The sequence below is a fragment of the Bubalus kerabau genome, chromosome 11, assembly GCF_029407905.1.
Source record: "Bubalus kerabau isolate K-KA32 ecotype Philippines breed swamp buffalo chromosome 11, PCC_UOA_SB_1v2, whole genome shotgun sequence".
NCBI classification, from domain to species: domain Eukaryota; kingdom Metazoa; phylum Chordata; class Mammalia; order Artiodactyla; family Bovidae; genus Bubalus; species Bubalus kerabau.
The window spans coordinates 47,647,267-47,662,052 of record NC_073634.1 but is presented as its reverse complement, the minus strand read 5'-3'; the positions used below and the strand labels follow the sequence as shown (position 1 = coordinate 47,662,052).

At 40.4% G+C, this 14,786-nt stretch overlaps 1 protein-coding gene across 2 annotated transcripts in view; it reads left to right on the top strand.

Annotated features, from left to right (window-relative positions):
• The window catches only part of GCC2 (GRIP and coiled-coil domain containing 2), a 128,192-nt gene that overhangs the window by 89,175 nt on the left and 24,231 nt on the right, over positions 1–14,786 (top strand). The window contains exons 2-8 of one of the 2 annotated variants that reach the window (XM_055540249.1): positions 1,735–1,770; positions 1,866–1,922; positions 3,298–3,382; positions 4,461–4,525; positions 10,097–10,201; positions 11,209–13,683; positions 14,322–14,391. In XM_055540249.1, coding sequence (XP_055396224.1) covers positions 1,765–1,770; positions 1,866–1,922; positions 3,298–3,382; positions 4,461–4,525; positions 10,097–10,201; positions 11,209–13,683; positions 14,322–14,391 — 2,863 coding nt within the window. In that variant the 5' untranslated portion in view covers positions 1,735–1,764. Of the gene's footprint in view, positions 1–1,622; positions 1,771–1,865; positions 1,923–3,297; positions 3,383–4,460; positions 4,526–10,096; positions 10,202–11,208; positions 13,684–14,321; positions 14,392–14,786 lie in introns of those variants that run through there. The other variant, XM_055540247.1, reaches the window with a different exon arrangement.

Sequence of the window (14,786 nt, the reverse complement as noted above, 5' to 3'; positions counted from 1 at the left end):
TGTTCCTGTTCTAGCCCAACCCAAGTCTGGAACAACTAACTAGGACTGCAGGATGACCTCCTTGGTCTCTGAGCCAGTGGGAAGCACCATGCTGACCTCCTTGCCCCCTCTACTGGCCAATCTAGCACATGGCTGTTTTGACCTCCTATCCTTGCCCAGAGGAACCACCCTGCCTAGGGACCCTGGTGTCTGCAATCTTCCCTTGTGCTTGAATTACCTGTGCCCAGTTTCTTTGCCAGTTATCTGGAAATAGGCAGAGAGGGACCAACTGTACCTAACAGACCCTGGCCTGGATCACCTGACTCCTCTGTGTCCAAGGCTTCCTGTGTATGTGCTAAGTTGCTTCAGTCATGTCTGACTCCTTGCGACCCCATGGACTGTAGCCTGCCAGGTTCCTCTGTCTGTGGGATTCTCTGAGTGAGAATATTGGAGTGGGTTGCCATGCCCTCCTCCATGGGATCTTCCTGACCCAAGGATTGAACCCACATCTCCTTTGTCTCCTGCATTGGCAGGTGGATCCTTTACCACTAGTGCCACCCAGGAAGTCTCAGCCTTCAGATGATGCTTAAAAAAAACAAAAACAAAAACACCATATTCTCAAGTAGCAGGAGAAGGTCCCGAGGCCACTGCTTTTCGGACACATTAGAGATGAATCCACCTAAACACACCAGTCCCCTTATTCTGAACCCCATCCAAATTCAATCCTATAATAATAGATCATCTGAAATGAGGAGACCTAAAACTCAACCTGCAATGGATAAAGAAATGAGACTATAGCTGTGGTTTCTTAAAGTTCTTTCAGCTAGACAAATGTCTCTGTGTCTGGTTTATTTCATGTGAATGGAAACAAGAAGTCTTTAAGGCCTGTGAACAACACACTCTGAGATATGTGTAGAATTCGATGGGTTAAAGATAATTATCTAAGGGATAGGCGTATACTCCTGAGATTCTAATATGATTTTTCAGTTTTCACAGAGGGCCATAAGTAAAATTCCGAAACCAAGCAAACGTTGCTTGCTTCGAAAAAGTAATAGCATCTGAATCAGGGGAGGAGAGAGAAGATGGGAGAAGTGAGGGGACCAGAGAGTGGACAGGAAAGGGAACAGGAGAAGGACAGGAATAGGGACAGGTGAGGGGACAGGAGATGGGACAGGAGACGGATAGGAATGGGGACACAGGTGAGGGGACAGGTGAGGAGACAGCAGATGAGAGAGGAGACAGGATATGGGACAGCTGAGAAGACAGGAGATGAGAGAGAAGAGGGACAGGAATCAGAACAAAAATGGGGACAGGTCAGGGGACAGGAGATAGGATAGGTGAGGGAACAGGGCATGAGAACAGGTGATGGGACAGACAACGGACAGGAAAGTGGACAGAAGATCGGGCAGGAGAAGGGACAGAACATGGGAGAGAAGGATAAGAATGGAAAAAAGTGAAGGAAATGTGACTAGGGCGGCCGCCACCGGCCGAGCTGCGCTGGACCTGACTCTCCCAGGGGAGCCCCACGCCCCCACACCCTCGTAGAGCACAGGGCCCCGCCCCGAGGACCGCCCAGCCCGCCCCGCCACCTCGGGGGCGGGCCCGGTGGGGCGGGGCGGGGCGGGGCTCGCGGGAAGCCTCCTCCTGAGGCGGAAGCGGAAACGCGAGCGCCGCGGGGCCGTGGCCGTGGAGACGCGGGGGCGGGGCCGGCGGAGAAGCGCGACCTTTAACCCGAAGCGGCGGTCCGTGGGAGGCGCGGGGTGGAAGTGCGGGCTGCGGGCGGCCATGGAGGTAACCCGAGGGGTTGGGGGCCGAGGGACCACCTCCCCACCTGCCAGGGTCTGCAGGGCCGCCCGTGACCGGCCGGCTTTCGTTGTGTTTTGCAGGAGCCTGTTCACGAAGGGGTGGCCTCGCCGGCCGCTCGCGGGACCGGGAAGTCCAAGGTGAAGAGACGTTTGAGAGGCGGGTCCCACCGGGAGGGGACCGCCTGGGGGACAGCTTTCCTCGAGGTCCGGGTCTGAGCGGTCAGGGGCTTCCTCTGAGTTCGCTGGGGTGAAGCCTGGCTTTCCTTGCTGCCCCGGGTCAGCGTGCCTCTGAGATTCCGCAGTTTCCAAACGTTCAACGAAACAGTCTGGTTTCTGAGGTCCGAACGGCGACCGGACCAAGCCTGACGGCGGGTGGTCGGCGTCTGGGGCTCGTTCCTGCCGGCGCCTCCTCTGAGGTCACCCCCATGGCATGGGTGGGGGTCGCTCCAGAGATGGGGACTTGCTCCTGAGGTTTCCTGCTACGGCTGAGTTTCAGACAGTCATCCAAACTCTGTGTTCCCGGAAGCTTCACGGTGACCCGGAGTTAAATACTTCTCATCACAGCTTTACCCATTAGAATACTGAGCCCACAGGCGCTAAGTAACTTGCCTTCATTTTTTCAGTTAAATCCTAAATGCGCCCTGATTCATCTTGTTGTAATTAGGGCTTAACGTGTTTTCCTGTGGCCAGAGGCATCTTTCAGCCTTGAATAGGACTCAAGTTTCACACAACTAGAACTTTTAAGTAGAGTTAGTCCCAGTTCCTTGATTTTGCAGTTAAAGAAATTAAATCAAAGAAACTGTCTTAAGCTGTAACAAGGATATTCTGTAGCAAGAGGGTGTGTGCGGTTTTTTTACATTTCATTGTAGTTTAATAATTAACGAGTTAAACTTGAATTTGCTGATATTAAAAAACAAAGGTCTATCTAGTCAAAGCTATGGTTTTTCCAGTAGTCATGTATGGATGTGAGAGTTGGACTGTAAAGAAAGCTGAGTGCCGAAGAATTGATGCTTTTGAACTGTTATTTTGGAGAAGCCTTTTGAGAGTCCATTGGACAGGAGATCCAGCCAGTCCATCCTAAAGGAAATCAGTCCTGAATATTCATTGGTAGGACTGATGCTGAAGCTGAAACTCCAATACTTTGACCACCTGATGCGAAGAACTGACTCATTAGAAAAGACCCTGATGCTGGGAAAGATTGAAGGCAGGAGAAGGGGACGACAGAGGATGAGATGGTTGGATGGCATCACTGACTAAATGGACATGAGTCTGAGTAAACTCTGGGAGTTGGTGATGGACAGGGAGGCCTGGTGTGCTGCAGTCCATGGGGTCACAAAGAGTCAGACATGACTGATGGACTGAACTGAAGTGAATATTAAAAAATGTGGCATTTGGTTGATATAAATATTCAGTAGGATTTAAAAAAAATATTTAGGCGGACTTTATGTTTCTTTTTTGTGGTATTTTTGAAACATGAATTATACTAAGTTGGTAATATCTCTGCATCTTCCAGCTGGAAGCCTTGCCCAAGGAAGATCTTATCAAGTTTGCCAAGAAGCAGATGATGCTAATACAGAAAACAAAATTGAGATGTACAGGTATCGGGTTGAAAATACTCATCTTGACTACAATCTTGTTTAATCATGGTTGCAAATACTAGTTTTTTAATAGTACACTGGCTTGTTTTATCAGTGAATCCAATAATATTAGAGTAGTGGAATCTTACTTAATATTTTAACCACTTATTTTGATTTTTTTTTATTATCTCATAAGCCTAAACTGCAGTTATCTTTGGATTAATAAAAAAGGTCAGGGAGAAGGATTTTAAGAAATAGTGTGTTAAAGTTAAGCACTTTTTTTTTTAACCTCCCTTGGATTGTATATTCTTCTGAGTAAGGCATTTTTTCCTAAAGTTGTCAGTTGATATGTTAGAGACGTGAGGTTCTGAGCCCAAACAAGTTTTTAAAAAGGCCTTAAATAAAGCAGTAAAAGATTTCTTTTCCTGGATTTCTGAAGCATATTTACTGAAGTTGCTTGATTCCCTATTCAGTTTCTATTTCTTTATATTCCACAAGGATTAGGTGTTAGTTTCCTTTTGTAATATGTGTGGGTGAGCTCTTTTCAGTGACTTAACTGCCCAGTCTGAAAGCCAAAGTTTTCAGAGGTTGGATCCATTTATGATAGAGTAATTTATTTGGAAGTATGTAGGCACCAGATCTGGAAATGAGTTGATGAAATAGATTAACGTGTATGTTTAATATGAGATTAGTTGTTGCTCTAAGGTTATACAGAAAGAAGTTATTTACAGCTGAAATAATGTCTGAGATTTGTTTCAGAAATGTCAAGATGCATAAGAGAAGAGGGAAAAGAAGTAAAGACAGGTTGGGATAAAATAATATTGCTCATTTAGTCAGTATTAAACCAAGATGATGGCGCATAGAGGTTAATCATACTATTCTCTCTAGTTTTTTTAATTTGTAGTTTTCCATGATAAAAAGGGAAATGAAATGCTAGGTGAACTTAATGCTTTCTCAAAAATATGTGCGGTTTCTTAAAAAGTATTAACAATTTATAGTGTTTTTTTTGTTTTGTTTTTAAAGAATGTACTTCTCACTTTAGCCGTAATTCCTTCTTCATTTCTGAACTAGTATCTTTTATTTTTTCATAATTGTTTAGAGTTGGAGAAAGAAGTTGAAGAATTGAAGTCAAAGCTGGTTGCTGGAGGAGCTGACATCATTAAGGTAAGGACACAGTGTGAGTGTCACTTTGATTTTTGTTTTTCTTAGATGAGATACCCGATGATAATTCAGATTTCCTGAGGGCTGTCAGCTGCTCCCACCCAAGGTTACATGCTCCATCTCTCTGGTTGAGTGTGTGGAGAGAGGTGGATGAGCGCTTCTGCCCTTTCTGTTCTGACCTGGTATTGCTTTCTGTCCTCTGCATCCCACTCACTCTGTCCTTAATGCTTGCTGCCTTGGTCTCAGTCCTGCTCTTCCCTTGCCCATGAGGAACCCAGCCCCGAGCAGGACTTTGAGGAGTCTCTCCATTGCCAGGGCTCTTTGTGAAGCACTTCATGTCATCCTTGTGAAGCACACCTACCTAGATGAACCTGTAACTGGACTCGCTCTCTCTTCTTAGTTTTACATACTCTTGTCAGATCACAGAATACTGTTTTTATCTTGTTACTCCCTGTTTAAAAACCTGAGTTGCTTATTCTTACTCACAGGCCCTTATTTTAAAAATAATTTTTAAAATGTATCTGTTCACTTTTTTACTGTGCGGGGTCTTTGTTGCTGTTCAGGCTTTCTCTGGTTGTGAACCGGATCTACTCTTTGTTGTGATGTACGCGGTTCTCATTGCAGTGGCTTCTCTTGTTGCAGAGCACGGGTTCTGTAGTGTGTGGACTTAAGTAGTTGCGGCACATGGACTCATGGATCACTGGTTGTGGCCTAGGGCTTAGTTGTTCCAAAGCATGTGGGATCTTTCTGGATCAGGGATCAAACTCGAGGCCTCTGCATTGGCAGCAGGTTTCTTTACCACTGAGTCACTAGGGAAGCCCTCACGTGCCCTTAACTCTAATTAAATGCTTTTCCTTCCCCCACTTGGCCTGGCCGTCTTTAAAGTTTCTTTGCTTCTGAAAGCTCTACAGTAATTTTTTTTCTTGTTTTTCCATGTTTGTAATTTGAGTCTTGCTGTCTGTCTAGTCTTTGATTATATATTGTCTTATTCTCCCAGCTTTGGAGTGGTGGACAGTCGAGGGGCTCCCAGGAAGTTATTTCAAGGAGTCTTTAAATCCCTGTGTATACCTCGTACTGCCATTTTGTTCTTTATTTAGTCAAAACAGTATATGAATTCTAAATGGTGTGCACAAATAACATTTGGATTTGTAATGTACAGATTGGTTTAAGCATTTCTGAATCATAATGATTTTATTTGATCATTACGTATTTTCCTGATTATTAATAGCCAAGGTTGGCCACAAAATTCATTCCAGTTTTTCATAACATCTTACAGAAAAGCCCGAACAAACTTTGTGGCCAACCTAGTAATTAATTAGGTCTTTCCTGGTGGCTCAGATGGTAAAGAATCCTCTTGCAATACAGGAGACCTGGATTTGATCCCTGGGTTGGGAAGATCCCCTGGAGGAGGGCATGGCAACCCCCTCCAGTATTCTTGCCTGGAGAATCCCCATGGACAGAAGTACCTGGAGGGCTACAGTCTGTGGGGTTGCAAAGAGTCGGACAAAACTGAGTGACTAAGCACGGTAATTAATTAAAGAACCTGACTCTAGACCCAGACTGCCTGATTCAGATCTTGAGACCCTGCTCTGCCACATGCAGGCTGTGTGACCACGGCTATGTTTCCTAACTTCTCTGTGACTCTTCCACTGGAGACTAGAGAGAATAACGAATACTAAGACCTGCTTTCCTAGAGTCAGTACACACAGTGCTGAGAGCTGGATCTGGCCCATAAGTACTCAGTGATTTTGTTATTACCATATATTATTTGTAGGAGATATTATATGCATATGTGTATGCATATATACATACATGCTCACCCACACACTAAAAAGCAGGTTTTTGTATCTGAAAAGAACATTGCAGATGCCATTGTGTCAGTGAACTCTTAGCCCTTAAAATATTTTCCATACACTTACATTTCAGAATATTTAAATATTAAATATGTGTCCCTTGTTTCCTCCTTGTTGATGTATTCTCTTGTTCTGTCAAAACTACTCTTAAAAATGGGGTAAAAATTTCTCTTAAGTTAGCTAAGTTTACCTTTCAGGTTATTTAATACCCTGACCACTCAAATCTCAGAAAGTAAAAGTTTGGTAAAATTAAATCAAGATTGCCTGGTGAAATACCAATAACCTCCGATATACAGATGACACCACCCTTATGGCAGAAAGCGAAGAGGAACTGAAAAGCCTCTTGATGAAAGTGAAAGAGGACAGTGAAAAAGTTGGCTTCAAGCTCAACATTCAGAAAACTAAGATCATGGCATCCCGTCCCATCACCTCATGGCAAATAGATGGGGAAACAGTGATAGACTTTATTTTCTTGGGCTCCAAAATCACTACAGATGGTGACTGCAGCCATGAAATTAAAACACATTTGCTCCTTGGAAGAAAAGCTGTGATCAGCCTAGACAGCATATTAAAAAGCAAAGACATCACTTTGCTAACAAAAGTCTATTTAGTCAAAGCTATGGTTTTTCCAGTAGTCATGTAAGGGTGTGAGAGTTGGGCCATAAAGAAAACTGAGCGCCGAAGAATTGATGCTTTTGAACTGTGGTGTTGGAGAAAACTCTTGAGAGTCTCTTGGACTGCAAGGAGATCCAACCAGTCCATCCTAAAGGAAATTAGTCCTGAATATTCATTGGAAGGACTGGTGCTGAAGTTCCAGTACTCTGGCCATCTGATTCAAAGAACTGACTCCTTAGACCCTGATGCCAGGAACGATGGAAGGCAGGAGGAGGAGGGGACAGCAGCAGATGAGGTAATTGGATGGCATCACCAACTCGATGGACATGAGTTTGAGTAAGCTCTGGGAGCTGGTGATGGACAGGGAAGCCTGGCGTGCAGCAGTCCCCGAGGTCACAAAGAGTCAGACATGACTGAGCGACTGAACTGAAAATTAAATGAGAATGAAATCTTTTGATTTCCAGTCCTAATGAGAAGATTACACTAGAGAGTAATCTTGATTGGAGGAGCTTGAGCATCAGTTAATCAGCTGCTTTGAGTTTTCTGTTTTAGAAAAACCACAAATTGCAGTATAATACATCATCTACACATTTGAGAAAGGGAATAGACTTTCCTGCTACGTTTTATTCCTTCATTGGGAGAAAGTACACTGGAAAAACATGACTTTGAATGCAAAGTTTTCTGTTCTTCATAAAAATGTATGGCTTTCTGGGGGCTTCCCAGGTGGTGCTAGTGATAAAGAACCCACCTGCCAATGCCAGAGACACAGGATACCTGGGTTCAGTCCCTGGGTTGGGAAGATCCCCTGGAGAAGCAAATGGCAACTCACTCCAGTACTATTGCCTGGAGAATTCCATGGACAGAGGAGCCTGACAGGCTACAGTCCATGGGGTCACAAAGAGACAGACACAACTGAGTAATTAACACTTTAACATTTTTACAAGTTTCAATTATTAAATTTGTGATAGTCATCTTCTAGTGCATTAAAATATATCTGAAGTTGTATTGCAAACCTGACATATTTGACTTAAAAAAAAAAAAATCCATATTTTCCATGTCAAACTGAGAGGTGTGTGGTATTACAGTGAGCTTATATGCTGCTTCCAAATGCACAAGGAAGGGAAAGATTACGAGTTAGGATGTGAAGTTTCTTGTATATATCCCTCTTGTTTTCTTGTTGTTGGAATTTGTATTTCCTGGGAGATGACTGTCCATTTTGTGCCTCTGATCTCTAAGTATATTTATAGCTGTTTTCAGATAATGCCCTCTGTATATCTCCTAAAATTATTGTTTTCAGGCTTCCCCTGATAATTTATCAAAAAGTTTGCATTGCAATACTATGTAGTGTGAAAAAAATTAGTTTTAAAACTAAAATTGTTTTAACAAAAGTAATGTATGCACATAATTTAGAAATAGTGCTAACAACTAATAACTATAATACTAAATAGTTTATGGAAATTATGTTTCTAAATAATATGTTTATCCTGCTATTCTTTGATTTATTCCTTGGTGAGACATTTAGCTATTAACTTCCTGTTATAACTGATGAAAACTTAGCTATCTTTCACAACAACACCTACTTTCCAAATGGTTAAACAGATCAAATAATCGTTTATATACTTTTTCCTGGACACCTGCCTCCTCAAGCCTTCTGTCCTGTGCTCATTTGGTCTGGTTGTCTCTAGGTCTGCTGTGGTTTTCCTGGAGCCAACCTCGTGCCATGACCCAGTGAATATCTGTCCTGCTTTTGCTTCAGCCCCTCACCTCCACCCCACTTGCTCTGTGGAATGCCATTTACTTTTCTGGTTAACCTTCTCGTTCTGTAGATCATGTTCTTCTCCAGGTTCCTGAGAACAGACGCGTAGGAGGAAGATTGTTATCATCTTGTATTGAAAAGTGGCTGTATTCTACTCTCATGTTTATAAATACTGTTTATAACTTGATATAGAACTCTTAATTTTGTCTACATTTGCTTTGTTTTTTTTTTTTTGGATCTGCTTTGTTTTTATATTTTTGTTTTTCTTTGTTTCACATTCAGAAGTTCAGAGGCAGTTCTAGGGTGATAGTTGATTACTGTTGTTTAGGATTTTATCTAGGTTTTAAGGTTTAGGATTGACTAAATTCACAGTGAAATGGGTGCATGATTATCTTGTATTGTAAAGTCATTGGATATTGTTATCAAATATGCCAGTTGTGAGAATAACTTGAGAATTCTTCTTGCTTTTTATTTTCTCTGAAGAAACTCATATGTAATTGGGATAATCTGTTGTTTAAAAACTTGATAGAACTCACCTGCAAAGCTCTCTTTTTCTCCTGTGTCTTTGGTAGACCATTTTCAACCTCTAGTTTAATTTTTAAGTAGTTACAGTGTTGATTTGTGTGTGTGTGTGTGTGTGTGTGAAAGTTACATTTTTCTAGGAATTTTTATCTGTACCATTTTACTTTTCGGTATTATTGGCAGGTTAATAATTGATCATAATATTCTTCTTAACTATTTAATCTGTAGTTTATATATGGATAGATTCCCTTTCTGTTCACTATGTTTGTGACTTCCGTCTTCTCTTGATTGGTCTCATAAGAGGTCTGCTTTGTTAGCATTATTTTCAAGAAACTGACTCTTGGCTTGTTTGGTTTCCACTTCATTGAGTTCCTCTCCTATTTCATCTCTGCAGTGTATGAACCTTTTCTGGGGATGGGAGGGACACTGGGGGTTTGCTTGCCCATTGTTCTAAGCACTCCTGATCAGGACTGTCAGTCCCAACTAGAACCTACTTCCTGTACCTGCCTCAGCGGTATCTGCTGGCTCCATTCCTGAGCGTTTGGTTTTCTAGTGAGTGTTTGCCAGCTTCTTGTATGTTTCTCCGTGTGAGCTCTTAGGTTCTAGCTTGCTGCTGCTTTCTAATTCACTTCTTCCACCTCCTCCACTGTCATTTTTTCAAAGTTGTATTGAAATTTCTCATATCTGCATGTCTTTTCTCCTTTTCTCTTGGTTCTTGTGTATAGCCTTTTAAATATGCTTACATGGTTTGGAGAGGTGAGGAGATCATTATGGGTAAAGTCAATCCACTGTTTTTAACCTCAAACAAATTGTCCTGTTCCAAAACAGGCCTTGACTGAACGTCTGGATGCTGTTCTTTTGGAAAAAGCAGAGACTGAGCAACACTGTGTTTCTCTGAAGAAGGAAAATATTAAAATGAAGCAAGAGGTTGAGGTAAGGCAGGATTTTATTTTACTTATTTATTTTTTTAAATTAACTTATAGTTGTAAATTTTAGAACCAAGATCTTAAAAAGTATCTCATTGGACTTCCTGATGGCTCAGTGGTAAAGAATCTGCCTGCCAATGCAGGAGACCCAGGTTCAATCCCTGACCCGGGAAGATCCCACATGCCACAGAGCAGCTAAGCCAGTGCACCACAACTACTGAGACCACGTGCCACAACTACCAAAGCCCACATGCTCTAGAGACTAAGCTGTGCAGTAGGAGAAGGCACTGCAATGAGAAGCCCCTGCTCACCACAATTAAAGGAAAGCCTGAGTAGCAATGAAGACCCAGCACAGCCAAAAATACATAAATATAAATAAGACTAAAAAAATACTCAGGGAAAAAAAAGCGTCTCATCTTATTTTAACTGTAATATTTGCAGATAAGGAAACAGACTGATATTTTAAAAGAAGGATAACTGAAATCACTGAGCTACACAGAGAGATACAGCTAACACTTACTGGTCATTTTAATGTTTATAATCTTTTTAGCTGTAGTATCATTTTTTAATAAAATGGGAAGAATATCTGTTTTATGAGAAACTACCAATTTAAATGTTTATTATCTCACATACTATACATACTGTTGTTTGTTCACTTCTCGGATACTTGCCTACCATTGGGTCTGTGCTACTTTTCTCCCCAAAACTTTATCACTCTATTCAGGAGATGTTTGTTAAAGCCTGTAACTTAATAGAACTTACGTAATTTATTACCATTTAAAACAAAATTAAACTCAGAGATTTCCTTGCTTTGAGTAAGACTTTAGTACTACTGCTGGATATCATCATTATTATTAAGGTGGTCAGAGCTTCTAAGCAGAATTTTTGGAATCTAAGGGTCATATTTCTCTGTGTACACTGCTACTTGTTTCCTCTTTATGAGACTGTGTCTCTTATTTTTCCTGAGGGCAGATGTTTCGTCTTAAATAATTTTTGTGTGCTTAACGTTTATAGGATTCTGTAACTGAGTTGGAAGATGTGCAGAAAGAGTTGGAACAATCACAAAGAAGCTATGGAAAAGAAATAGAAAATTTGAGAAATGAATTAACAACAGTACATTCCAAATACAGTAATGATAAAGCTGATTGGCAAAAGGAAGTGGAAGAAGCAGCAAAAAAACAATTAGAGCTTTCAGAACAGCTCAGATTTCAGAGTGATTCTGAAGATAGTGTTAAAAAGCTACAAGAAGAGATTCAGAAAATTAAGCTAGCCTTTGAGGATCAAATTTTATGTCTGCAAAAGCAGTTAGAAACCACCACAAATGAAAAGGAGCAAGAAATTACTCACCTCCAAGGAGTGATTGAGGCTAATTGTCAGCAGTACCAAAAAGATATTAATAGTTTGCAAGAAGAACTTGTACAGTTGAAATCTACACACCAAGAAGAGGTGAAAGAATTGATGTGCCAAATTGAAACATCTGCCAAAGAACACGAAGCAGAAGTGAATTATTTGATCCAGCTAAAAGATAACGTGGTCACAAAGTGTGAGGCAGGTGAGATGAACATTCAGGAGAAGTATAAATGTGAATTAGAAAATGAAGGGAAAGCCTCAGGTGCAGACCAAGAAAATCAGGTGTGCTCTTTGCTCTTACAGGAAGATTCTCTTGTAGAACAAGCAGTGAATGAAAAAGTTAGACACTTAGAAGATGCCCTAAAAGAACTAGAGTCTCAACATAGCATCTTAAAAGATGAGTTAACTTACATGAATAATCTAAAATTAAAACTTGAAATTGACGCCCAACATATAAAGGATGAGTTTTTTCATGAACGGGAAGATTTAGAGTTTAAAATTAATGAATTATTACTAGCTAAAGAAGAACAGGGGTATATAATCGAGAAATTAAAATCTGAGCTAGAAGATGCAAATAAACAGTTTTGCTGCACCATAGAACAACATAACAAGGAAGTACAGAGTCTGAAGAAACAGCATCAAAAAGAAATAACAGAACTAAATGAGACATTTTTGTCAGATTCAGAAAAAGAAAAGTTAACATTGATGTTTGAAATACAGGGTCTTAAGGAACAGTGTGAAAAACTACAACAAGAAAAGCAAGAAGCAATGTTAAACTACGAGGGTTTACGAGAGATTATGGAAATTTTACAGACAGAGCTGGGGGAATCTGCTGAAAAAATAAGTCAAGAGTTTGAATCAATGAAGCAACAACAAGCATTTAATATTAATGAACTTCAGCAGAAGCTCCAAACTGCATTTAATGAAAAAGATGCTCTTCTTGAAACTGTGAATTGTCTCCAGAAAGAAAATGATAACTTACTGTCCCAGCAGGAATGTGTACCAGAACTTGAAAATACCATAAAGAATCTTCAAGAGAAGAATGAACTGTATCTAGTTAGTCTCAGTCAGAGAGATACCATGTTACAAGAATTTGAAGCAAAGATAAGTTCTCTTACTGAGGAAAAATATGATTTCATAAGTAAGATGAAAAGTTCTCATGAAGAGATGGATAATCTTCACAAAAAATGTGAAAGGGAAGAAAGGTTGACTGTAGAACTCAGGGAAAAAGTGGATCAGACTGCCCAGTACAACAGTGAACTAGAGCAGAAGGTGAATGAATTAACAGCAGGACTAGAAGAAACCTTAAAAGAAAAGGATGAAAAGAACCAAAAACTGGAAAAGCTTACAGCTCAGTTGAAAATTCTCTCCAAAGACCAGGAAGCCACGTCATTGGAAGTGAGGTCTCTTCGTGAAGAAAATAGCAGACTGAGTTCAGAGAAGAACCTGCTGAGCAGGGATCTAGAAGCCCTCCTGTCTCAAAAAGAAGGAGATGTTACACTTCAGGAGCAGATCAATAAATTAGAAGAGGAACTTCGGTTAGCTGTCAGAGAAAGGGATAATTTGAATAAACTGTTGGAAAACGAGCAAGTTCAGAAGTTGTTTGTCAAAGCTCAGTTGTGTGGTTTTCTTGAACAGATGGAGTCAAAGGTTTCACAAGAAAGGGAAGAACAGGATGTTGTAAACATCCTACAAGCCATGGGTAAATCCTTAGATAAAATAAATGAAGAAAAACACAACCTGGCTTTTCAGTATGATAAAAGAATAGTAGAGTTAGAAAAAGAGATTAAGCTCCTTCAAGAAGAGCATATGGTTCAGTGTGAGGAACTTAGGTCTCTACTAACAGATTATGAGCAAAAGAAAGTTGTCCTAAGGAAAGAGTTAGAAGAAGCCCTCTTAGAAAAGGAGGCCCTGCAGTCTGACCTTCTGGAGATGAAGAATGCCAGTGAACAAACAAGGTTTGAAAATCAGAATCTCCTAATTCAGGTTGAAGAAATGTCTCAAAAATTGTGTAGAGAAAATGAAAACCATCACAAAAAAGAAAAAGATTTTATAAAAGAACTTGAAAATCTAAGGCCATTACTGGAACAGAAAGAATCTGAATTGCAAGATGTGAAAGCAGAGTTAATATCATTAAAGGTAATATTAATGTGAATTTTATTTAAATTCTTAAGACAATATAAATATCACTATTTTTACACTTTGAAGTCAGATTTTTAGCATTTAAGCTCATGCAAATTTTTGAAAAGTACATTAAACATATTCACACTTAATCATACTGATTACTGTTGGTTTTAGGTCATTTTGGAATCTTGATTTTACATAAGATTAAGTGGTGGGGGGTTAAATGTTGGTCAAAAGTAGTCAACAGCAAAACTACAACTAAATGTGAAAAAATTTATATTACCTTAAAGCACACTGTTAAGCAAAAAAATAGGCTAAAGCAATATTTCATTTTAGCCAAAACTTCAGATTTTCCTCCCAAGATTGTGGCAGGATAAACTATGGTCATCATTTAATCTCTTCTTTATTACATCATGTATTTGATATCCCTTGGGTGGGTCATCTTGGGTTTGGCTGCTATTGTTTTTAATAGTAAATGCTATGTGCATGATGAGATCAGAATTACTGGGTCTTTAAATGGAAGAGAAAGTCTGTTCAGGTGATTGCTCTCTCTATGAATTCTCTTTAATAATATTTTTTTTTCATGCTTAGCATAACGGCCAGTTCATCATGGGGAATGCAGTGATTGTCTTTGTTTTTCCTATAAAATCTAGGATTCCTTCAAGAAATCACCTTCTGTAGAAAGTGATCAACCTTCAGTAAAAGAGTTTGAAGAAAAAATAGGTAACTATGGTTTTGCATGTGTTGTTACAGTTAACTGAACAGATTCTTAGAGTTAGAACAGAATGGGAAGTTCTCTCGCCAGTTAATGAGGTGTTAAAAGCATAGTATCGTTCTTCTTCTGATGGCCTCTGCCTTCTGCTCGCCTTTACTTTCAAAACTCTTCACTTTCTGTTGTTTCATCCAGAGGACTGTTGTGATTCTTTTTATAAAAAGTGCCATGATTGTTTTGGGGTTTTTTATTCATTTAGCAAACTTGGCTTGAAAGCCCAGCTACCTAGGCACTGGTGATAGGAAGGTGGCTAAGATGCAGTCTTTGTCTTCAAGAACACACTGCAAGAGAGGGCTGTTCCTCCCAGAGTTTGGGGTGTGGACGAGGTCTTCTGGTGGCAGTGTAG